We start from the raw sequence: 25,955 nt of genomic DNA on the forward strand, positions 1-25,955 counted from the left end.
CAGAGCAAACCGATTTGGGTTAAGGGGAAAATTAATTGTGATAACTTTATATTTAGGCTGTTTATCTTAAATCCTGTAGGGCCTACAGTGCTGCTTTTGCACGTTTGACTGCATTGTTTGCATGTGTTTATTTCTTATTGTCTTTTATAATGGCTTTTGTTGTTCATTTAAATATTATTGTTCAATAAATATTATTTTATATAAATAATATGCCACATTTGGTATTGAGAAAGGGTCCATTAGTGATTGTAATTTCAAATTCGGTGACAGTTACATTATTACACCACTAAATGATGGTCTTTATGATCGAGCGACTGGTGTAAATAAGGAAGTTGTTTTAGTGCTGTCTTTGGAAATCTTTGGAAAGGACAAAGACATCACTTTCCTCAGCGGACATTCAAACTGATTTTTTATAATGGATAAGAATGAATACTATATCAGATGCAGATAATACACTAATTTAGTCGATCTCTCTCTCTCTCTACTCTACATAATACAATAAGCTTCAATGAACTCAGCATTCCTTCATTACTAGTTCTAAAGTGGCGTTTTATAATTAGTAACAGAGGCTTGGTCACAACTGTTAAACTGTCAACTTGAGATTTGAATCCATGGCGGAAGGAAGTAGTTCTGCACAAAAGAGTCTTTTTAAAGACACTCCGTTGTTGTTTCCTTTTTATTTACTTTCTTGTGCCGTGGAACTGTTGTATAAAGAAAATATAAGACTCGTAGCCATGCGATATGGCTGTACATAAGCACGCTGTGATTACCTACGGCCAAATATCACAGCCGTGCTGATAAACAGCCCTATCACTCTGCTATTACATTAATTATATTACATTACATTACATTATATTAATTATATGATATATTAATTAATTAATTAATTAATTAATAGTAATTATTACATTTATTTAAGATTTATCTAAATATTTAATGGAATATTAGGCATTTTGAATACCTTTTATAATATATTATATTTACAGACCTCATATTACCAAATTTTGATTAAATCAGAAATATGCTAAATTAACATTTACATTTTTTAATCTATCATTCTGACCTTCAAACTCATCTAGTACCTTATTAATATAACATGATAGATACTACAAGTCAGCACACACTATTTGCTGTTCCCTTTGATCTGTGCTTTTTCTGTCACTGTATCTCTCGGTCCTCTGAGTGAAACAGATTCAATTCATATCAGAGGTCAAATTTAAGTTCTCAGAGGATGTGACTGTGTTTGGTGTTTGTGTGTGTCATTTCCAGCTGTTAGGCCATTCCTCATCAGGCCTGTGGGAGTTTTAGTAGATGTGTCTCATTAATTAGTGTAATCAGGTTGATTTGTCTTGAGGACTCTGAGGGAAGGCAGAGGTGGGGGTTTGTATGGTGGTCTGCGGGCATTTAGCAGGGTTGACTGGGCATTGACTGTCTCAAGCAGCTCTGAGTGTAAACAAGAAATGTCTTACGAAAACATCAGGGTCAAATTTCACCCCCCAAAAACATAATAATAATATATACACATTAAAAAAAGTATGATTTTTTTTAATGAAAGGTAAGAATCTAATTTTAATTACCATAATGCATTCAGGTATTTCACTTTTGTTTGTGATGACAAAATGAACAATTATAATAATTAGCTTACTCATTTTTTTTTATGTATTTTTTTTAATTCCCATATTCTCAATGATCATTCTCATTTCTGTAACAATTATTTGCATTTAAAATACAAAAATAAATTAAACAGAAGAACATACTACCATGATGAATAAGCGTTGGTTGGTTGGTTGGATGGATGGTAACACTTGCCTTTATAGTATTTGAATACATTATGAATACATTATGAATAATGTGTTGATGAACTAAATGATGAACTAGAACACTATATTTATACTTTAAAACTGAAATCACCTCCTAAATATAAAAGAAAGGTCCTATCAAAAACATATTTCAATGGGGTGGGGGGGGGGTGTTTTGATAGGACCTTTCTTTTATATTTAGGAGGTGATTTCAGTTTTAAAGTATAATTATATGGTTTTAGTTCATCATTGTGCATTTGTTGCAGAGCTACTTATCCTGTAATGTCAAGTGCTATTGAATTATACATATCTCTCTCTCTCTCTCTCTCTCTCTCTCTCTCTCTCTCTCTCACTCACTCACTCACTCACTCACTCACACACTCACACTCACACTCACACTCACACTCACACTCACACACTCAGTTTCGTTATCTTTGTGGGGACTTTCCGTAGACATAATGACTTTTTATACTGTACAAATTGTATATTCTATCCCCACCACACGGCACACACACACGCACACGGACACACACACAGGCACATGACTCACTTGGCTTGTCTCCGGTCTGTCTCTCCTGGGGTAGAAATACATGTCAGTCTTAGAGAGAGGGAATTAAAGTGACAGGAAATAGAGACAAGGACCCCTGCCTTCACACATGACATAGGTAATTAACTCATAGCAGCTCTAATCACATCTGCACTGTGAGAGAGGAAGCAGAGCTATATGAAATAATAATTTACATGTAATGATAAATGTTGACATAGATGATAAAGTAATTACACATTAAAGTACTTTATTGCTCTCTCTGACTACTTTTTAAGGGTCAACTGTTCATTCTCTCTGGTTCCGCCCATCTGTCAGTAAATTAATTGCTCTATTTTTCAATGGAAAACACTCTCAGGTTACATATGTAACCTATGTTCCCTTAGAACATGGAATGAGACACTGCATCTAACGACACTTTGGGAAATAGTGTCACAGCGTGACAGGTGTCTGAAATCTCTCTCAAATCACGGTAATCCTATTTACCGGCGACAGCCCATGATATCATCAATGTGCGACCCAGAAATATATAACGGCGCCTGTTCTCAGGGAACATAGGTTACATATGTAACCTGAGAGTGTTCCCTTTCGAAGGGAACTTGCATTGCGTCGAACGACGCTCTGGGAACGATCTATGCACACCACCATGCTGAAGGGAGTGCATGCCACCTGGCAGTGACAAATGTCAGAACAAGCAACTTCACATGAAATACCTGAACCACTCCCCCTCAGGTCACACTGGGCTGTCAGTGACAGCATTCCCTACCGTCATAGCCCAAGCTATAAGCCTCAAAAGGAACCTTTATGCACTTCACATGAGGTCCTACTGCTCAAAGGCCTGGGACCAACCACTTCAACAGAAGGGGTCCCTTTCAGGGAACGTGGCTAGGGGACCCGAAGGAACCCCAGCCAAATCACTACCCGGGGAACATATTCACCCGAATGCCACCAGGGAGGCCTGACCTGGTGCCTCTTATATTGGACACTTCGGTTTGGCCAACCCTGTCTGTTCAGAAACAGAGCATCCGGACACTGCCTTGGTGAGGTATCCAGACTGAGGGACTGAAAAACTGGCAGTCCTCCTCAGACCGAATCTCAGAGACGGGTATCCCAGAGAGCAATACTCAGCGTAGCGCTTTACAACCCTTGCTAGCGAGGGGAGTCTACTGCTCAATCCAAGGATCTACAAAGCACCTATGTTCAAAGCACTAAGGAGGCCGGACAGGCCTACCTGGTTGCAGCTGCTATGCATGTCCCCCAGACAGAAAACGAGGGTGGGCCTTGGCCGAACGACTCTCACGTGAGAAGAGGCTGACATTAGGGATGCTAGATAAACTCAAATTCACGTAGTGAAGGCCAGAGGTGACAATGCCTCAGCAAAGCGCCTCCATCATCCCTAATATAGCCTAGGCCAGCTAAACCAGCATAAACCCATCTGAAGCTCCAGCATCAGTCTCTAGTAAACACACTCTAGAAGAGACAAACTACTCTACCCTGAGCTGGCTAAAAGAACCAAAGACAACACAGTAAAACAACACCAAGTGGCAGCAAGCACTCCATTCTCCTAGAAGGACGCTCTGCCGCTTAGTATTCTGGTAACATTCCAGTGGAAATGAGTGGCGGCCTCAAATTACTCTCGTCATGAGAGGAAGCCTAAGTTTACATAACACATCAAAAAATTAGTGGTGGCTCACCCTGTGAATCCTCAAAGGGGAAAGCCAACACATACTCACATACAAAGCCCAAACTGGTGCTTTATTCTGCCACCTAACAGGGGAAAACTTCAGGGCCCAAACTTCTCCCTACCTTTCTAACAGTGACATAGACCCATACTCTATACAGGGAACGAAGGTCTATATAGAAATACATTTTTAGTGTTATCGACACGAACAGACCAACCCGTCTCATCTGCGACGTGTAGAGCAAAGACTCACCACACAGTTCTCATATGACCGCGGTGTCTACTGCCCTTGCATGCCCGAAAGGGGTGCTCTCACTGATTAAACCAAGGTGGGTCATCGAATATCTTTCCACCCAGCCCCAGGCCTGATGTAAGAAGCGCCTGGGGAAGCGATGAAGAAGAACGATGAGGATCAGGTTTTCAGCTCACCCCCAGGGAGGAGATCCATCACCGACGCTAACTGCGCTTGTGATGGATCATCCCTCTCAAATCCTTCTTCTGGGAGTCCCGCCTCTCTTTTGCAACCTATTCCTCCTCTGAGGGGGTGCACAAGAGGCGATACTGTTACTCTGACCCTGTCTCCTGCCTTCGGACCGTGACGGGCCAGGCCATCCCGCCTGTCTGGGCGCGGATACGGATATCAGCGGTACGCAGGTTAAATGCTCCTGAACATGCCTTCACCTCCCCAAACTTTCCCACCACCGCCCCAACGGAGGCGGCGGAAAAGTTCGAAAGGCGAAACTGGCGAATCCTGGCGATATCAGCCGAGTTCAACCACAGATGTCTCTCCGCGGCCACCATCGCCGCCATCGATCGACCGATCGCGGCAGCTACTTTGTTTGGTGGCACAGAGAGCCAGATCTGTAGTGCGGCGCAGTTCGACCACCACATCAGGGGTTACACACCTACCCCTGATCGAGATCCTTCAGCAGATCTGCCTGGTATGCCTGAAACACCACCATGGTATGCAAAGCAGCACCAGCCTGACCTGCTGCCCTGTATGCCTTGCCATTAAAGCACCACGTAGTTTTAAAAGGTTGGATGGCAGAGTTGGAGCTCTCAGTGTTGATGCCTACCCAAATGCAAGATAGTTCGCAAACATCCCATCAATCGGTAGCATCGACACATACCCATATACCCCTATCCCCTCAACATCAGCGAAGTTAAATCGCTGATGTTAATGAATATCGGGCCAAATATGGGTTCTTCCATGCCCTCTCGATCTCTGTAAGAAGATCAGGAAGGAATGGAAGGCTCACCTGAGCCGATGGTTTATGGCTGGGTCGATCTCTCCTCTAACATGGCAGCAGCAGTCTGCCTGCAGTGTGTTCCATAACATCCATCAGCTCAGCATAAACGGGCAGGGTGGCTGAGAAAATTCTGGATTTATTTACCACTCTCACCAGCCTTCCCTAAGAGCACTCGCTGATAAGTCTCGTCAGCCACCAGATCATCTGAAAGTATTACATCCCTCTCACGACGATCGGCAAGCTCCATCTGGGAAACCCATGATGTGCATCAGCACTCTGCCTTGGCATGAGCGGGACCCGCATCACCAGTCCCAGATGCCGAACCCTCTGCCCTCAAGAAGAGAGTCAGACGAGAGCGGAGCGATCTCAGATTGAAAAACGGTCACAATTCACACAAACAGCTCCATAAGAACTGACTGTGCATGCTCTTGATCCCAGGCAGTAAACACATGGCTTGTGTGCATTAAATAATGAATTTGTATTACCTTAACTTGAAGCGCTTCAGACAGAACAATCCCTGAAGATGAAGTATGAATGTGTGTTTGCAAGGCGCCCTTATATACTTCCGGGTCGCACATTGATGACATCATGGGCTGTCACCGGTCAATAGGATTACCGTGATTCGATAGTGATTTCAGACACCTGTCACATTGTGACATTATTTCCCAAAGAGTCGTTCGACACAGTGCGAGTTCCCTACGAAAGGGAACAATAATAAATACCCCATGAAATCTAATTCAGAGATTTGTCACCCATATCTGTTAGCTTTGAAGTGTGCTAGTGTACTTAAAGTTGAAAATTTGTTCTAAACTTTTGTCACCTTAATTAACCCTCTGAACTCGATGAACATGCCGGTGCGTTCTGCTGGATCTTTCCTCATGACAGCATAAAACAACTTAAAATACTGGCCACACAGACATGAGAGATACGTCTTTACAGAGCTTGAAGTGTCTTCTTTTATTTGTGTGTACACTCACAATAAAAATGTAATGTTGTGCTTTTCGCTAAATAAAGAAAACAAACAGGATGCGCGTTCTTCCGTGTTTCTCTCAGTGAAGTCCACTCTGAAATGCATCTGAAAATGAACTGTAACTCAGTGAATACTTGCCACACAGACATGACAGATATGTCTTTAGAATGTCTACTTTTAAATGAAGTTATTTAAATCAAAAACAAATATTATCATGTCAAAACACCTCCAGGGCACAGAAAACATTTTTTCAATGTCTTCATTTATTAAGCAATATGTATTCACTGAGAATAAGGAATATATTGTTTGTTTAATGCTAATTAATTGAATGCAGATACATGTGTGAGATGACAATAAAATAAATAATACATATATTTTAATTGAATTAACATTTAAACATTACCTTGTTATAATTCTTTTTATTCTAATTCTTTAGAATTAATATATAATAGTGTATATTATATAACTGAAACAAATGTGGTTATATTAATAACTATATTAGTTATATAAAACACATCTGAATACCTCTTAAGCAAACTAACCCTGGAACATAACCTGCTTTATTTATTTATTTACATATATGGTCTCCATGAAATGATAATTCACTATATTTATTTTCTAATTGCATATTACAGATCAGATTTTCTAAGTAGACACTGCTGCTACATTTGGTAGTGAATTCACCTTTTAGAGCTTTAGTTACCGGACTTTTTAAAGTCAATCACAGAATGTGACAATCACATTCTACAACCAAATTGAACTCCCAAAAAGAACAGGCAGTCCCAACTGCATTTACAAAAATTCAATGCATTGTTTATGGAACCAAACTGAACAACCAGTTGTTGATTATGTATTTAAATGCGCATTAGAGAGGTGTCTCTCTTTTGTATGTAAATCACAGGGTATGAGATAAAGAGGCATGAGCCTTTACTCATTCGTGTTGCCAGATCTTTCTAGAAAACCAAACAACAAACAAGCCCATAATAAACCAAAATAAATCCAAATGCTTTATATTGAAAACAAGACCAAAATATCATGACCCGCACCTGACGACGATCCCAAAAACGCTTCTAAAAAAGTGGACATGACAACACTACCACTCTGTGAAGCAGGCTTCCAAGCATAAAAACCCATGACACCTCTGTTGATGGTGGAACAATCATCGCAATTTGTGTTTCGTACACACACAGAATGATAAGGGGATTCACTCCTGTATTTATATGTGGTTGTCGCTCCTGAAATTGTACCGTGTGTGTGTTTTTTTTTTGTGTTTTTATTTTTATTTTTTATGGTTAATCAAGCTGGACCTTCTCTCTGGTGATGAATCCAGGACTTCTCCAATCATTTACTTTATCTTTTGAGTGAAACTCCCACATCTGAACATACAATCAACAGCTGACAAATAGAACCCTGATTCCACAGTGCATTTTTTTCTTTTTCGATATTTGTCCATTGCACAAAAGGATCTTCATGTCAACTTAAAGGGGTCATAGAATGACATTTTTGTACAAGTTAATATGATTCTTTAGTGTCTAAATGAAAAGTTTGTAATATACTTTAATTAAAAATTCTCATTAGTATTGTAAGAAAACACTCATTTTACCTGGTCAAAACCAGCTTAGTTTTAGGCAAGTCATTTCAGTGTATGTGACTTTAAATGATAATGAGCTTTGCTCACCCCGCCCCCTCTGCTCTGTGGGGCGTTCGGTTCGACCCGACACAACACCACAACACACGTGGAGTGTTGCCTTGACAACATTTGAGGGTATATTTTCGAAAAATAATGGCAACGGGAGTCTCTGAGGACACATCTGAGCAACCTTATCATTTTGAACCGGAGTCGGACCAGGAACAGATGACGAACGTTTCTGAATGGTTGGTTAACGTCATGTCACTTTGATCTATCTTTGTACTGGCAGAGTAGCGTAGTTGCTATGTGTTTACTGATGTGTTAGTTCATTGACAGATTGATGTTATGTTATAAGATTTTTTTTTTTACATTACTTCTTAATCAGTAACAGACACCGTTATAAACCATGTACAAAAGTAAGCTTAGTGTAGTGTTACCACGTTAACTTTATCACCCGAGTAACTTACACAGTTTGTAATAACAAACATAACGCGTTGTTCATTATAAACGTGGGATTATGAATTATATTGAGAACGTCATACACAGAAAGCATGCCGTAATGTAACTTACCCTGTAAACTTTAGCCTCATTCATCGTGAAGCGTGCAAGCGATTTGCAAAGATTAATATAAAGGTTAATAAATCGTTACACTCACATCTGCCTGAGGTGCAGCAGGAACACGATCCTTTTTTCAAGAGCAGCTTATAAGCAAAACCTGCTTTATACTGACGATCGTTTATAAAGCAGTCTGCTGAGAAATGATTCGCGCAAACATTGACGTTGATCGGGGGGAATATTCCCTTCTAAAACAAAACTCAGCAGCCACTGGGTCTTCAGTGGTTCGGATTTAGGAACATCAAAATGACTGCTGTGTTCGTTATTACACCCAACAACACAACACCACAATCGCTTAGACGCCTTGATGACAGCTCGCTCTGGTCTGGGTCTGTGTTGAAAAGCTGCTGTCAATCAACAATCTTAGGAGGGGCGTACACCGTGTAACGTCACACGATCAGACGGCTCGATTTGAGACAGGGAAAAATATATAAGGATATTAAAAAAATACACTGGATGTATTTTTATCATTATAGGATGGTTGTGTACAGGCACTGCCAACACACATTTCTGTATAATCAACTTGTAAAAGTGCATGTATCATTCTATGACCCCTTTAAGACGTTTGTGTGTTTTTTACATTAAAAAACATCAAAATGAATAAGTAATAGGCTATTTTCTACCCTGGTTTTGAGCCTTGCTCTTGAAAAGCTCATTTTTATGGGTGTGCCGCATTGAAGACTTGGAAGTAAATGCCCACTGCTATGATTGGATAACCGTTTTGCATATTATAATGAGCTGCGGCTCCCCAGTCATTACACGTGAGGAATTGTTTTGAAAACTTCCAATGTGGAAAAATAGCAACAGGAATGATTCGCCCCACAAGGCTCACAAAATGTCTTTATCAAACAAACACAATGATTTATCTCTCATCCACCCGCAATTAATTGGAATGTTATTTTGTATTACCTGGCCGACCCGATCGGTGGATATAACTGTGCACGCGCGTGTATTTCACTATTTAAGATAGTGTGAGCCCTGGCCCATACGGCCCATGGAGTCTGATCACGAATTGCTGGACAATGAACCAACAGCACCTGAAATACAAAGGATACTCAAGCCTGTGACAGCGTGGAAGTTATGTTTAGTTAGACACATACATAATCAGTAGATATCAAACATAACAATGCAATACTATCACATATAAAAAATCTTTTTACTCACATAAATGTGTTGCATCATTCCTGTCAGATCCAGAAGCCAAAGCATTGTTTTTTAATCTCATCCTGTCTGCAAATCCAGTCTCTTGTTTACAAACGAATCCGGTGAAATGAAGCGAACAACGTCTTCCCCACGTGAGCTGGATTTACTGAAAGGTTTTTTTTTTTTTATGCAGCCGTGAAATCGCTGTAAAAACCCCTTTTTGAAATTTTTTTTTTTATTTTTTATAATGTTCTTCTTGGAAAAGGCAATCTCATAATGCACTGTGACAAGCTCAGTGAAACAAATAAAAAATAAATAAAAATAATCCAAGATGTTGGACAAGGCAGGAGAAATTATGAATATAGTGAAGACACATTTTTCATTTAACGAAAGATATTTAAAACGTTTCTGTTTGGTGTTGTTTCAAATAATATAAATTATATCTGGTGTCATTAGCTTAGCATCATTTAATGGCAAACTCAAATTTGTGTGAAAATGTGCAATGTACATAATTTAGTTCATAATAATTCAGTTGCTCTTTTGTCTCATCCAGAGCCCATGCGTCCCCTCAAAGGTTTGACGGCTTCGGAGATTCAATCCCGTCAGCTGCTCCTGCAGTGGGAGCCGGTCGGCTACAACCTGACGCGCTGTCATACGTACTCCCTGTCGTTGTGCTACCGCTACTCCACTGCTACTGGGGGCGGAGCTGGCGGGAATAATGCCACGGTGAGGGAGTGTCTGTCGGTGGAGAGGAACACCTCCCGCTTCACACTCCGGGATCTACCACCATTCCATGCCGTTCATGTGAGGCTGGCGCTGGCCAATCCAGAGGGCAAGAAAGAGAGCCGAGAAGTGACCTTTCAGACGGAGGAAGACAGTGAGTACTGAATCTTTTTTTTTTTTGCCTTAAAGGTGCATTGTAATATTATGAGGATCTATTGACAGAAATGCAATATAATATACATAACTATTTTTTCAGTGGTGTATAAAGACCTTACATAATGAAGCGTTATGTTTTTATTACCTCAGAATGAGCCATTTCTATCTACATACACTGCGGGTCCCCTTACAGTGAAGTCACCATTGAAGTCACCATGTGCTTCGAAAGGGACGGGTGAGCGGTGGGCAGATGCAATTTGCAAGCTCACCGCTAGATGTCGCTAAAATTTACACAGTGCACCTTTAAGTCACCATGAAATCAAAATTCAGTGACATTGTATAATAGGTATACAGTAATAAAGTACTTACCAATCATTTGCAAACTATTAGTTTACAGTAAAAGGGATAGTTCACCCAAAAATGAAAATGTTATGTTTATCTGCTTACCCGCAGGGCATCCAAAATATAGGTGATATAGGTTGCAGTCTGTCAGTCGTATAATGCATATGAATGGTAACAAAATGTATGAGAATAAAAAAAAAAACATGCACAGACAAATCCAAATTAAACCCTGTGGCTCGTGACGACACATTGATGTCTTAAGACACGAAACGATCTGTTTGTGCGAGAAACAGATCAGTATTTATATCATTTTTTACCTCTAATACAATTTAACTCTAATTTACAATTTACTTCTAATGTCCAACAGCCTTGAGCGCGCGATCACTAATGACTGGTAAATATTGGGAAAAGTGGTATTAAAGGAACACTCCACTTTTTTTGAAAATAGGCTCATTTTACAAGTCCCCTAGAGTTAAATAGTTCAGTTTTACCGTTTTTTAATCCATTCAGCCGATCTTTGTATCTGGCGGTAGCACTTTTAGCATAGCTTAGCATACATCATTGATTCTGATAAGTCCATTAGCATCTCATTCAAAAAATGACCAAAGACACTTTAAATTTTTTTCCTATTTAAAACTTGACTCTTCTACAGTTACATTGTGTGCTAAGACCAACTGAAAATGAAAAGTTGCGATTTTCTACACCTATATGGCTAGGAGCTTCTTTCTCATTCCTGCGCAAAAGTCGCGGATCTTCACGGCAGTACCATGGCTGCAGCAGCACAATGATATTACAGCCCCTTAAAGTAGCCCCCAGCTAGGTAACTTTCAATGTGACCGGCACTAAGTTCGTGTAGTTGCAGAGAAAGTTTAAGGCTTGCAGCCGACAAATTGTGTTGTGGAATTACCTGTGTGATTAGCCATGGTTCTGTGTGTTGTAAAGGGCTGTGATAGTAAGTCGAAGGGGTATACTACCACCGTGTTTCACAGAATACCTACGAATCATTGCGCCGCTGCAGCCATGGTACGGCCGTGAAGATCTGCGACTATTACGCAGGAATGAGAACGTAGTTCCTAGCCATATAGGTGTAGAAAATCGCAACTTTTCATTTTCAGTTTGTCTTAGCACACGATGTAACTGTAGAATAGTCAAGTTTTAAATAGGAAAAATATTGAAAGTGTCTTTGGTCATTTTTTGAATGAGATGCTAATGGTTTGTTTAGAATCAATGATGTATGCTAAGCTATGCTAAAAGTGCTACCGCCAGATACAAAGATCGGCTGAATGGATTCAAAAACGGTAAAACTCAACTATTTAACTCTAGGGGACTTGTAAAATGAGCCTATTTTCAAAAAAAGTGGAGTGTTCCTTTAAGGCAAGATTCAAACCTGCACCGTCCAATAAACCATCATGACTTTATGGCCATATCCACACTTCACTCCTCTTGTCAACTCAACTTTCCTTGTCAAATATTGTAACCTCTGATTTATTGCTTGATTTAGTAAGAGTTTTGTGTAATTTAAGTTACATAATCAATAATTCAGACATTTTAAATATGAAAACCACCTGTTAGCATGCATGGGAACGTTAACATTATTAAATCAAGCACTACATTAACAGACCTTGCACAGCTACATTCATAAACATTTTAATAAGACAGTATTGTCTCATAAAGCATTTAATCCATTCGTGTTTCAGAACAGTTTTCTTTAGAACAAACTCCCAAACAGCTCAATATGTGATGTAATCAAGTATTTACGACTTATGATGAAGAATTGCATCATTAAATTTCTTATCTCTGTATTGTTCATAAACTTTCTGAGTTTGATTAAACTTTCGTTTACCCCGAGGTGTTTTTTTTTTCTTTTTTTTTCACGGGTCAGTAGCCATAACTCATCCATCTTTGCAAAGGCATGTATTTATCTGAGCAATTATGATGTAGCGACCGCACCAGGGCCCAGTATGCCCGCAGTGCTTGAAGCCCAATTATAGCAACAACACAAATATTGACTCACAGAATACCATGCTTCAGCTTAATTAAATGGAAGATCATACTTTTAAATGGAAGTATATGAAAAATTCATACGAAAAGGCCACCAGCAAAATGGAATAAAGATTTTTGCTTATTTATGCATTTTTATTTACATTGTGTGTCAGGTAGCACATTTTTGCAGGAGGCGCATTCTCATGCAAATGCATTGAGATGAAACTCTCAGAGGTCAAGTGAAAACCTCCCCATCTGAAAATGAACACGGCTCATAATGAATCCTCTCCATTTATCATTCTCTGCTGGTTTATTCATATGTTTTGTACACTGATAAAGCTTGTTTGTGTTTGATGTGTTTGGTTAATTAGAAACAACATCAAGATCTGAAGTTAATGAATTAATTAATTCTCCAAGTAATGTTAAATTACTGGTAGTCAGTATGCTTGCAGAAAGAGACAGAGAGAGTTAATGAGAAATGAGAAGGAGGGATATAAAAACACTCTGCTGCTTTTCAGCCTTTTCAAGCGTCTCTATAGAGATGGGATATGCATGTGAAGGTTTTTGGTTATATTCCAAAATGTTCTGGACATCTACTCATTAGTAGTCAGTGTTTACCTTATCTCACGACATGTCATGCAGCATCAGCAGTCTCTGATGTTACTGGTAAGTTCAGTGCTAAGTTCATTCACGGCCCATTTGTTTAGGACGGTTCTTGATGAAATGTCCCTAAAATGAACTGCACGCCCAACAACAATTGTTAACATAACTTATGCTGAATAGGGAAATTCACAATTTTGTAAACGCATAAACAACATTTACAGTCTTTTTTGTTGGAGCGTTTGGTTTGTCACTTGAATTTCAATGGTGTCATGCCCTCTGCAGCCAATATACAGGCATAACATTATGACCTAATACTGTGCTGGTTCCACGTTTGCTGCCAAAACAGCCCTGAGCCGTCGATGCATGGACTCCACTAGACCCCTGAAAATGTGCTGTGGTATCTGGCACCAAGATGTTAGCAGCAGATCTTTTAAATCCTGTATATTGCGAAGGGGGGGCCTCCATGGATCGGACTTATGGATCGGGAATTTGGAGGCCAAGTCAACATCTCAAACTGGTTGTTGTGCTCCTCAAACCATTCCTGAACCATTTTTGCTTTGTGGCAGGGCACATTATCCTGCTGAAAGAGGCCACAGCCATCAGGGAATACCATTCCATGGAAGGGTGTACATGGTCTGCAACAATGCTTAGGTAGGTGGTACGTGTCACAGTAACATCCACATGGATGGCAGGATCCAAGGTTTCCAAGCAGAACGTTGCCCAAAGCATCACACTGCCTCCGCCGGCTTGCCTTCTTCCCATAGTGCATCCTCCTGCCATGTGTTCCCCAGGTAAGCGACGCACACGCACCCGACCATCCACGTGATGTAAAAGAAAACGTGATTCATCAGACCAGGCCACCTTCTTGCATTGCTCCATGGTCCAGTTCTGATGCTCATGTGCGCACTGTTGGTGCTTTCGGCGGTGGACAGCGGTCAGAATCGGACTGGTCCGCGGGCGGCTATGCAGCCCCATACCCAACAAACTGCGATGCACTGTGTATTCTGACACCTTTCTATCAGAACCAGCATTAACTTCTTGAGCAATTTGAGCTATAGTAGCTCGTCTTTTTGATTGGACCACACAGGCCAGCCTTCGCTCCCCACATGCATCAATGAGCCTTGACCCTGTTGCCGGTTCACCACTATTCCTTCATTGGATCACTTTTGATAGATGCTGACCACTGCAGACCGGGAACACCCCACAAGGACTGCAGTTTTGGAGATGCTTTGACCCAGTAGTTTAGCCATCACAATTTGGTCAATTTGCTCTTGTCAAACGCTCAAATCCTTGTCAAATGCTCAAAGACCTGCTTTTAACATCAAATCTACTTTGAGGACAAAATGTTCACATGCTGCCTAATATATCCCACCCACTAACATGTGCCGTGATATAGAGATAATCAGTGTTGTTCACTTCACCTGTCATAATGTTATGCCTGATCGGTGTATATTATTATTATTATTATTATTATTATTATTATTATTATTATTATTATTATTATTATTATTATTATTATTATCATTATTATTATTAGTAGTAGTAGTAGTAGTAGTAGTATTAAGTACGTGCAAACATAACTGTAAAATAAATTGCTACTATTTTTACTATGCTATCTGTGACAAGAGTCCTGTTTACACCTGGCATTAGGATACGTTTTGGTTGGTCGGATCACAAGTGGACAGCACAAAAACATTTTGAGCTCGTTCACTTTCGACCACTTCCAGAGGTAGTCGAAAACACATTCGACTAGATTGATTTCATAGTGTAGATGCTCATGTGGTCAAATGTGTTCGAACAGCCACAAAACAGTCCTTCCAGAAAAATGCGGCTTTTTTTTTTTTATTGTTGCGGGCAAAAATCCTTGATTATGCGGCACCTTTTCTTCAAAAATGCGATGGAAAATGCGGGATATTTATGGAATTTTATGCGATGAAATTGCGGGAACTTGCAAAAACTGCGGTTTGATGAAAAAGAGAAAAAAAGCACTACATAGCAGAAAGTGCTGGGAATATTTAAGTTCTCATCTTGTTTTATTGAAGACCTTAATAAACACATGGCTCAAATTTACAAAACATTGAGTCAAACAAGTTCTGTAGCTTAACAAAAGGAATATGCTATAACTTTTGAAAAAATGAATAAATAACTTCCTGTTTTATAGAGGTAGCTATACAAAACAGACATTTGAGTGCTTCCAATGCACAAAGTGCAATCTCTTAAAGGGTTAGTTCACCCAAAAATGAAAATTCTGTCATTAATGACTTCCCCTCATGTCGTTGGACACCCGTAAGACCTCCATTCATCTTCGGAACACGGAGGAGGAAAAACTCTGGTTATAAAAATAGGCCTTAGTTGAAATCCGATGGCTCAGAAAGGCCTCCATTGGCACAATGCACTGTGCACTCTCAAGACCCATAAAAGGTACTAAATCGTTACAAAGTCCATCTCACTACAGTGGTTCTACAATAACTTTATGAAGCGACAAGAGTAGTTTTTGTGCGCAAAAAAACCCTAAATAACGACTTATATAGGGATGACCGATTTCAAAACACGGCATCATGAAGCTTCGAAGCGTTATGAATCAGCGAGTCGATTCATGATTCGGATCGCGTGTCAAACTGCTGAAATACGTGAATTTGGCGATCCAAACCGCTGAATCGACTCACTGATTCATAACGCTTCGAAGCTTCATGATGCTGTGTTTTGAAATCGGTCAACACACCGGGAAACTGCTTTGCGCTGTCTTTTGCTGTTATTTTTGTTGGCAAATGGGCATTTGCGTGCTTCATCATGGTTTCACCGATATCTATGGTTTCACCACGGGGTTTGCAGCTTTCGATGATGTTCACATTGGGTAATTACGTCACTTCAAAACATTCCCATGGCAATATGGGGGAAATGGCTCTTGTGTGAAGTAAACGGACATTTTTTGCACGCGGAAATAGGCAATTTATGCAGCGAAAGTGCGGCGTATTTGAAAAAATGCGGCCCCCGCATAAATATGCAGACTTTGGCTGATTATGCATTAAATCGTGCGATCGCATAATCGCTTTTTTCTGGAGGGACTGACAAAAGACCGTCTACTCTCCGCCTACTGACTAACGCATATACATTAAGGGAAGTGCGCTAACCAGATGGGATTTTAACTTTCTAGGCTGAAAACCCAAGTTTGGATTGAAGATGAAAAACATACCAAGCACAGTGTTCTCTCACCATTCCTGATTTCTAACACACACTCCCAGGATTCGGCGTGGTCTTGCGGCTGTCAGAGCAGAAACGAAAGCTGCTGCTCTCCTTGTGTTTTTCCATAGTCTCCAGTTGCATTCATATGTACATTGTGTGAGCTTATTTCGTCCATTAGATCGAAAGGTCTGAAAAAAGCCCACACATTTAACCGCCCATAGACCCTCCCCTTGAAAAATCAGAACAGAAGTGGTTAATAGTGGACAAAAGAGATGGATTTAAACACCAGGTGGAAACAGCATAGGCGGATTAACCATAGGGGTGATTGATCACAATAAAAAAATAATTTTCTCTGGTAAGACAAGCAATGCATTCTCAAACGTCTATCTAGCCATGGACTATATATTTCCTTTCATCAGAACGTTCTAAATTCCCTGAATGTTTTGTTGAAAGTTTATTTTCCCCTGCGTGAATCAGCAGATACACGATATATCGCCGAATTCACACATCTGAGCATGCACATTTTCGTTTTGACACTCAGATAGACTTTCAACCAGAATGAAACTGCCTGCTCAATGTGCTCATGGATGTTAGAACCCACTATGGCACCTCAGCCTTGCACTTTCACGTTGTACTTTGCAACTGTTGGAAATCAAGAAAGGGGCAAAGTTTAAACAAGTTTACATTTTATTTTCAGTTAAAATCCTCACAAAACTATGTAGCTAGCTATAGATATGTTATTGCAAACAAGACGCATTTCGGAAAACTCAAAATAAACGTATATAGACTGATTACAGTGGGCTGTTGGTTTTGATTGGCTTAGACCTTGGCATGTTTTTTTGTAATTTTTCAATTGTCAACATTTAGTTTTAAATTTTTTTTATTTTCTAATGATATGTTGCATTCTTTCTTCAAATTTATATCTAATCTTGAAGTGAAATAGATGGTTATAATTATACTTATAACAGTTGGCTTCGCTAGTTATAAAATGTGTCATTATGCTTCATACTTGTTCAGATGTATATCTCATCTTAGAACAGATTAGGCCTACATCTATAACAGTTGGGTTAAAGTTATAAATAATGTATCAGAGTACACTGTAAAAAGTGGTAGCCTTGTTTTTTGTAAGATTTTTTTTCTACTTGAGATAGAATGTGTCTCCCTCGACTGATCAACCGAAACACATTTTAATACTAGGTGTAAACAGGGCCTAGATCAGACCTGCAACCTGTTTTGTTTAGAGGACTCACAAACTGAACAAATTGAAGTCATGCAATCTTTGACTAGCTGGCACAGACCATACTCTTAGATTTCAATTCTACTTAATGATTGATACTTGATGAGCAGTGTAGTAATTCTGTGGATAAGAGGAACATGAGTAGACAATCTATCCATAATTGCAATCATACCATGCATTTTGTTTGTCTGTGAGCCATTTAATGTACGCCATGTGGGGGGGGGGGAAGTATTCACAGGGAAAAGGAAGCACAGAAGCCTAATGTGGCATATTCCACTTTGTTTCCCCCAAATTGCTTGCATTGATGCATTTGTGCAGCAATCACAATTTACATTTACATTTATGCATTTGGCAGACGCTTTTATCCAAAGCAACTTGCATTGCATTCAAGGTACACATTTTACATTTTGTCAGTTCTTGCTTTCCCTGGGAATCGAACCCATGACCTTGGCGTTGCTAGCGCCACGCTCTGTTTGAGCTACAGGGAAGCAATTGATGTGTATCACAGAACAAACAACTATAGAAACTGTATGTTGTATGCTTGGGCCCAAAATTGCTGTTGGCATCAACATTTGTTTTTTAAATGGAACCAATTCTACACATTTCCCATCTGTTTGCATAGTGAAATCATCTTTCCTTAACTCTCCTCAATACTGTCCAAGATTCTGCATTTGAATACTGGAAGCCACCCTTCCTATAGCTCATAACACTCACTATTAGGCAAGGCAAGGCAAGGCAAGGCAAGTTTATTTGTATAGCACATTTCATACACAGTGGCAATTCAAAGTGCTTTACACAGAAATGAAATAAAAATATTACAGTTATAATAGGAATTTAAAGAAATAAAAAATAAAGAAAATATTGAAAGATAAAAATAAAGAGTATAATTAAAAATAAAAATAAAAACAGGGTTAAATTTAAGCATATAAATTAAAATGCAAGCAGTTCGGACAAAGCACGTACAGTGGCACAGCTCATTCAGTAAATGCACAGCTAAACAGATGTGTTTTGAGTCTGGATTTGAAAGTGGCTACTGTTGGAGCACATCTGATCTGTTCAGGAAGCTGGTTCCAGCTACGGCTGGCATAATAGCTAAAAGCAGACTCTCCTTGCTTTGAGTGAACCCTTGGTATTTCTAATTGACTTGATCCTGATGATCTGAGTGAGCACTTTAAAATCGATCCTAAATGTAACTGGAAGCCAGTGTAAAGATCTGAGGACTGGTGTGATATGGTCATATTTTCTGGTTCTGCTCAGGATCCTGGCAGCAGCGTTCTGTATGAGCTGCAGCTGTCTAATGGTCTTTTTGGGAAGGCCGGTGAGAAGACCATTACAATAGTCCACCCTACTGGTAATAAAAGCATGAACGAGTTTCTCTAAGTCTTGCCTGGAAACAAAGCATCTAATTCTTGATATATTTTTGAGATGATAGTAAGCGGATTTAGTTATTGCTTTGACATGACTATTGAAACTCAGGTCTGACTCCAAAATCACACCAAGATTCCTGACTTGATTTTTTGATTTCAGGCCTTTAGCCTCAAGATATGCATTCACCTTCAGAATTTCATCTTTGTTTCCAAATGTAGTAATTTCAGTTTTGTCTTTGTTTAACTGAAGAAAGTTTTGGCACATCCAACTGTTAACTTCATCAATGCATTTACATAGAGAGTCAATTGGGCTGTAGTCATTAGGTGATAGGGCTAAGTAGATCTGGGTGTCGTCAGCATAGCTGTGGTAAGCCATTTTGTTATTTTTCATTATTTGGCTGAGTGGCAGCATGTACAGGTTGAATAGGAGTGGTGCAAGAATTGACCCTTGTGGGACTCCGCATGTCATGGATGTCCACTCAGACTTATGGTCACCTATACTCACATAATAACCTCTCCCTTCTAAGTATGACCTGAACCATTTGAGGACCATTCCAGAACGTATTACATACGTTTCCCCAACTTTCATACTCACTGAGCCGTAATGAGATGATTTCAGCCTATAGCCATGTTGAATGCCTGGTTGAAAGTTGGATCCTTTTCTCTTTCTCAAACATTGAGTCTAGCATCAAGTGTTCTCTCTTTCTCTCTTTTTTTTGCCCTATTTTATTCCACACCATGTGTTGGTAAAGAAGACAAATTGTTCAAGAACATCAAACGTTCCTCCCCTCTAGTCTGTAGAGGTGTTGTTTTTGCCTCCACCTGTTCCACCTTCATCTCAGCTGTGTATTATACTCTGTTTAGTAAGATGGATCTGAGCATACTCTGATTGTTTTCTTTCTTTTCCTGCAGTCCCAGGAGGAATTGCCCCTGAATCTTTAACCTTCACCCCATTGGACGATATGATCTTTCTGAAGTGGGAGGAGCCTTTGGAGCCTAATGGTCTGATCACACAGTATGAGGTAATGTGTTATTTAGAAAGCATTGTAAATGGAAACATCTATCTTAAAATTAGACTTAGTAAGTAATAATTACCAAAAGTGTGTCAGGTTGTAAATAACGTCAAGCTAAATTGACACATTAATGCATTGAATTCCTATTATAATGACTACACCACAGTTTATGCTGCCTTTGATACTGTGGGGTGAAGAATATTGTAGTATAGCTGTTATGCAGAATCACATGAACGTTTCAGCAGCCTAGTCTCATTGTTTATACAGTACGTAGGCATAAGTACATAGATGCTGTCAATATGTCCATAACGCATATTAGCATTGAAACTAAAACGTAAACATGATTACGTATTTACAGCTATAGAAATGTAAGATATTTATTTATCAATTACAATTACAGCGTCCATTTACAATCTCAAAGCAATTGGTTGTTCCTCAAAATCTGCATCTTCGTCAGAAACAGGTTCAAACATATAAGGTTGGATGAATAATCTCTCAATTGTCATGATGTGTTTGTTGTCACTGAAGCTACTGAAATGAGCCGCGCAGTGAAACAGCCAATCAGAGCAGAACTCAACATTAATATTCATGACCCTTCCAAATAAGGCAAAAACAGACCATTTCATTCTAGGGACAATTTCTAGGGTTGTAAATGGACCTGTAAAACCGTATCTGGACTAATTTTGCCCTTAAATAAGTCACAAACCCTCTATGTAGATATCAGAGAACAATTTAAAATATTGTTTAAATTCATTCTAGGGCACCTTTAATACTAAAAAAATCCCTAAAAATACAACATATTAAATAAAAAACTTTATCGAACTAAAATATAGTACCTTCATTTCATTGAAATAAAAAAAATATATATTTTTTGACAGATAAAAAACATTATCAAACTCATTTTCAAACATTATTAAACTTCATGTCGGTCATTTTTGACCGAGATGCGAGGAGCACCAGAGGGTTAATTGTACGTGTGGTAGTACCACACTTTATAGACAAATGCATACGAATTCTCATGAAATCATGTTGGTTTCAGCAATAGGAGTACGATCCATTTCCTCCTTTGTTTTTTTCAGGGTTTGTTTTTTTCCCTCATACTCCCTCCCAATCAGCAAGCCATTAGTGTGTGTAAATTCTCTCCACCCTTCACAGAGTCTAGGTGTTCTTATGCTAATCATGTTGTAGTTAATTCTCCAAGCTTCAATTAGTCGACGAACAAACATAATTGCTTTTTTGCCTTGCAGAGACTGTCGGATGGGGCAATTGTGTTTAAGACTAAGTGCTTTAGTCTGGTAATATTTCACTGCTTCGGCCCACTTCAATTACCTTAGCTGTCAGCATATACACATGTAAGCTTCAGCTTACACTCATCGCTCGTTTGAGATTGACGTGTGTAGCTTTATGTTCACTGTGCTATTTGTTGTTGTTGATGGGCTAAATTATGTTGATGAATTTGGTAACGATTTCTCAGTGGTTGATTTGCTGCACCAGCATTTTAATAATAAGTAGTTGCAAAATAGAGCATATAATTTCTGAAGTTGATGGATCTTGAGAGGGACAATGAAGTTTCTCTGTTATTAAATTAACACTTCAAGGTAGTTGTTTTCAATTCTGTCAAACACTTCTGCATCAAAGTGAAACAGACTCTGTCTCTGATGTGTAATATGTGCAATAAAACCACAGTACTTCAGATCGCACATATGTTTGCTCTGAAGTACCTAGAAAGGTTAAACATTTTTCAAGCTTTCTTGTAAGTACTTTTGCAATAATTTTTGCTTTAATTAAGCAAGATAAATGAGTCACTCTTTGTAGGTGGCTCCTCCGACTTTGACATTAATGTTATATGAGTATTCCAAAGTGAGGGTGGTAGTGGAGCAGTTTCAACAGATTCTTCAAACAGCTTGTAATGAAGACTATAATTTCAAATCTGAGGTGTGACTGTTCCGTGCTAAAATATGGGGGTTTCATTACACCATATATCTTTAGAGATGCCATCCAGGTCTGAAATATAATATAAATATAATAATATATTTGTATTTCTACATCTGAGACAGAAATATTTAAGTAGTCTAAAAAAAAGAAATGTTTTGTTAATATTTTTTATTTATTTATATGAATCACGTAGAGGTAGAATTTGTTAAGTATCTTGCTTGTGTAACTATTAGTCCTTTTATATAAGCTTTGAGAGCCTCCCATCTAGTCAAAGATTAATCGATTTAATGGAAAAAAGATGACCCTGTGTGATATGACTGTCATGGAACAATACAAAATATCACAAACATTGGACATAAAGACATAATCTATACAAGAATATATGTAGCTCTGCAAATATCAAATCAGACTACAATTTAATAGTTTTTTTCATGACTTTTAGTGAGAGGATATACAGGTGCTGGTCATATAATTAGAATATCATCAAAAAGTTGATTTCACTAATTCCATTAAAAAGTGAAACTTGTATATTATATTCATTCATTACATTATATTTCAAATGTTTATTTCTTTTAATTTTGAGGATTATAACTGACAACTAAGGAAAATCCCAAATTCAGTATCTCAGAAAATTAGAATATTGTGAAAAGGTTCAATATTGAAGACACCTGGTGCCACACACTAATCAGCTAATTAACTCAAAACACCTGCAAAGGCCTTTAAATGGTCTCTCAGTCTAGTTCTATAGGCTACACAATCATGGGGAAGACTGCTGACTTGACAGTTGTCCAAAAGACAACCATCGACACCTTGCACAAGGAGGGCAAGACACAAAAGGTCATTGCAAAAGAGGCTGGCTGTTCACAGAGCTCTGTGTCCAAGCACATTAATAGAGAGGCGAAGGGAAGGAAAAGATGTGGTAGAAAAAAGTGTACAAGCAATAGGGATAACTGCACCCTGGAGAGGATTGTGAAACAAAACCCATTCAAAAATGTGGGGGAGATTCACAAAGAGTGGACTGCAGCTGGAGTCAGTGCTTCAAGAAACACTACGCACAGACGTATGCAAGACATGGGTTTCAGCTGTCGCATTCCTTGTGTCAAGCCACTCTTGAACAACAGACAGCGTCAGAAGCGTCTCGCCTGGGCTAAAGACGAAAAGGACTGGACTGCTGCTGAGTGGTCCAAAGTTATGTTCTCTGATGAAAGTAAATTTTGCATTTCCTTTGGAAATCAGGGTCCCAGAGTCTGGAGGAAGAGAGGAGAGGCACACAATCCACATTGCTTGAGGTCCAGTGTAAAGTTTCCACAGTCAGTGATGGTTTGGGGTGCCATGTCATCTGCTGGTGTTGGTCCACTGTGTTTTCTGAGGTCCAAGGTCAACGCAGCCATATACAAGGAAGTTTTAGAGCACTTCATGCTTCCTGCTACTGACCAACTTTATGGAGATGCAGATTTCATTTCCCAACAGGACTTGGCACCTGCACACAGTGCCAAAGCAACCAGTACCTGGTTTAAGGACCATGGAATCGCTGTTCTTAATTGGCCAGCAAACTCGCCTGACCTTAACCCCATAGAAAATCTATGGGGAATTGTGAAGAGGAAGATGTGATATGCCAGACCCAACAATGCAGAAGAGCTGAAGGCCACTATCAGAGCAACCTGGGCTCTCATAACACCTGAGCAGTGCCACAGACTGATCGACTCCATGCTACGCCGCATTGCTGCAGTAATTCAGACAAAAGGAGCCCCAACTAAGTATTGAGTGCTGTACATGCTCATACTTTTCATGTTCATACTTTTCAGTTGGCCAAGATTTTTAAAAATCCTTTATTTGTATTGGTCTTAAGCGATATTCTAATTTTCTGAGATACTGAATTTTGGATTTTCCTTAGTTGTCAATTATAATCATCAAAATTAAAAGAAATAAACATTTGAAATATATCAGTCTGTGTGTAATGAATGAATATAATATACGTTTCACTTTTTGAATGGAATTAGGTAAATAAATCAACTTTTTGATGATATTTTAATTATATGACCAGCACCTGTATCTAGTTGTGGGTCTACTGCAGTTAAAATGTCCTCTCATTTTTACAGTTTGTCACCATATAATTGAGACTCTGGATGAAAACATATATCTGCCGGCTGAGTTGCATTTTATATGAAATATATTAAATGGTTTATACACCATGAGTCCTCTTGCATGGAAGAAAATGGAGCAGCAAGATATCACTGGGGAGTAAATGAGTCTAGAAATATTATGTCTGAATGTACATAGATGTTTAGGTCTTGGAATGACTTGCTTTAACTTAATGAGTTTCCTCATACCCGTAACATTCTATGAATGCTACCAATTTTGTTATATTGAAACAATCTGTGTAGCTTAAAGTGTGCTTTCGAAAAATATAATATTCTGTTGTGGATCAAGTGAAGCATACACAGTAGCTGACTATAAGACTGCATCACAGGGATTCATCAACACTGTTCCTCCACTGTACGGTATTACATCATTTCCTCTGGGCTCACTGTCTGTTATTGTCTTTTAGATCAGCTACCAGAGCATCGAATCGTCAGATCCCAGCATCAACGTTCCTGGCCCACGGCGCACTGTCTCCAAACTGAAGAACGAGACATATCATATGTTCTCCGGGCTTCACCCTGGTACCACATACCTGGTGTCTGTTCGTGCCCGCACCGCTAAGGGCTTTGGCCAGACTGCCCTAACTGAAATCACCACCAATATCTCAGGTGAGGAAATATGAATTGCCACATGAAATTCTGGGATATGAGCCATGTCAGAAAACCAACAAATTTAAGCTGTGTCTCTCTGAATCTGAATCTGAAGTACTTAATTATAAGTTTTCCACTAGAAGCTTGATGGGCTTTGGTTTTATCACTGGAATGAATGTGGGATGCCTGCAAGGGCCTTTTAATTGGTTCAGGATTTATTCAGACTTTATTTTGACTTCATTAGACATAATCTCAGCTAGGGAAAAGCTACTCTTTTGGCGAGATTGACTCTTAACAGCAGAAATATTGATACCAAGGTTTACCCAGGCTTAAGTCAACAAACTGAGGGGAAAACAGTGTAAACTGAAAGAAAAATGGTAGACCCTTATTTTCACCAATTAAATTACAGACTTGTGGTGAAAGTCTCTGGCTTTGCATTTGATTTGCTCAATAAACGGATCATTAAAGAGAAGCTGATTAGTCTTCACTCCTTTGGTAGTTATTACCAAAAATGTAGCATCATTTGGACAGTCCCCTTTAAAAAACCTCATGAAAGGTATAGTTCCCTCGAAAATGTAAATGATTTACTTGCATCACTCCAAACATTTTGGATCTGCTCATTTATTACCATGAGCTATCAAGCTCCAAAAATACAAAAGTACACTACAGGCCATTTTTTGTTTTCCTCATGCACTGGTCAATTTTGAGATTTTGGGATATTTTCCTTCCATAACATGTCTTCTTTCAGATTAGTGGAAAGAAAATATCTATAAGACACATTTAAGTGTTTATTATATACACTTTATATATTTTTGTATCTGTAGATTTAATTTGCACTCTAAAAAATGCTGGGTTAAAAATAACCCAAGTTGGGTTGAAAATGGAATAACCCAGCAATTGGGTTGTTTTAACCCAGCGATTGGGTTGTTTTAAGCAAACATTTAACCCAACCGCTGGGTTAAAACAACCCAATTGCTGGGTTAGTCTCCAAGTTGGGTTATTTTTAACCCAGCATTTTTTTAGAGTGTACAATACATATCTTTTAAGCT

General features: G+C 39.1%; 1 protein-coding gene across 4 annotated transcripts in view; it reads left to right on the forward strand.

Annotated features, from left to right (window-relative positions):
- ptprua (protein tyrosine phosphatase receptor type Ua) overlaps positions 1-25,955 on the forward strand; it is a 377,653-nt gene that overhangs the window by 245,230 nt on the left and 106,468 nt on the right. For all 4 annotated transcript variants that reach the window (XM_079829338.1, XM_079829340.1, XM_079829339.1 and 1 more), the window contains exons 8-10: positions 10,186-10,509; positions 20,139-20,248; positions 24,723-24,924. In XM_079829338.1, coding sequence (XP_079685464.1) covers positions 10,186-10,509; positions 20,139-20,248; positions 24,723-24,924 — 636 coding nt within the window. The remainder of the gene's footprint in view (positions 1-10,185; positions 10,510-20,138; positions 20,249-24,722; positions 24,925-25,955) is intronic.

Source organism: Gobio gobio, assembly GCF_949357685.1.
Source record: "Gobio gobio genome assembly, chromosome: 11".
Lineage (NCBI taxonomy): Eukaryota > Metazoa > Chordata > Actinopteri > Cypriniformes > Gobionidae > Gobio > Gobio gobio.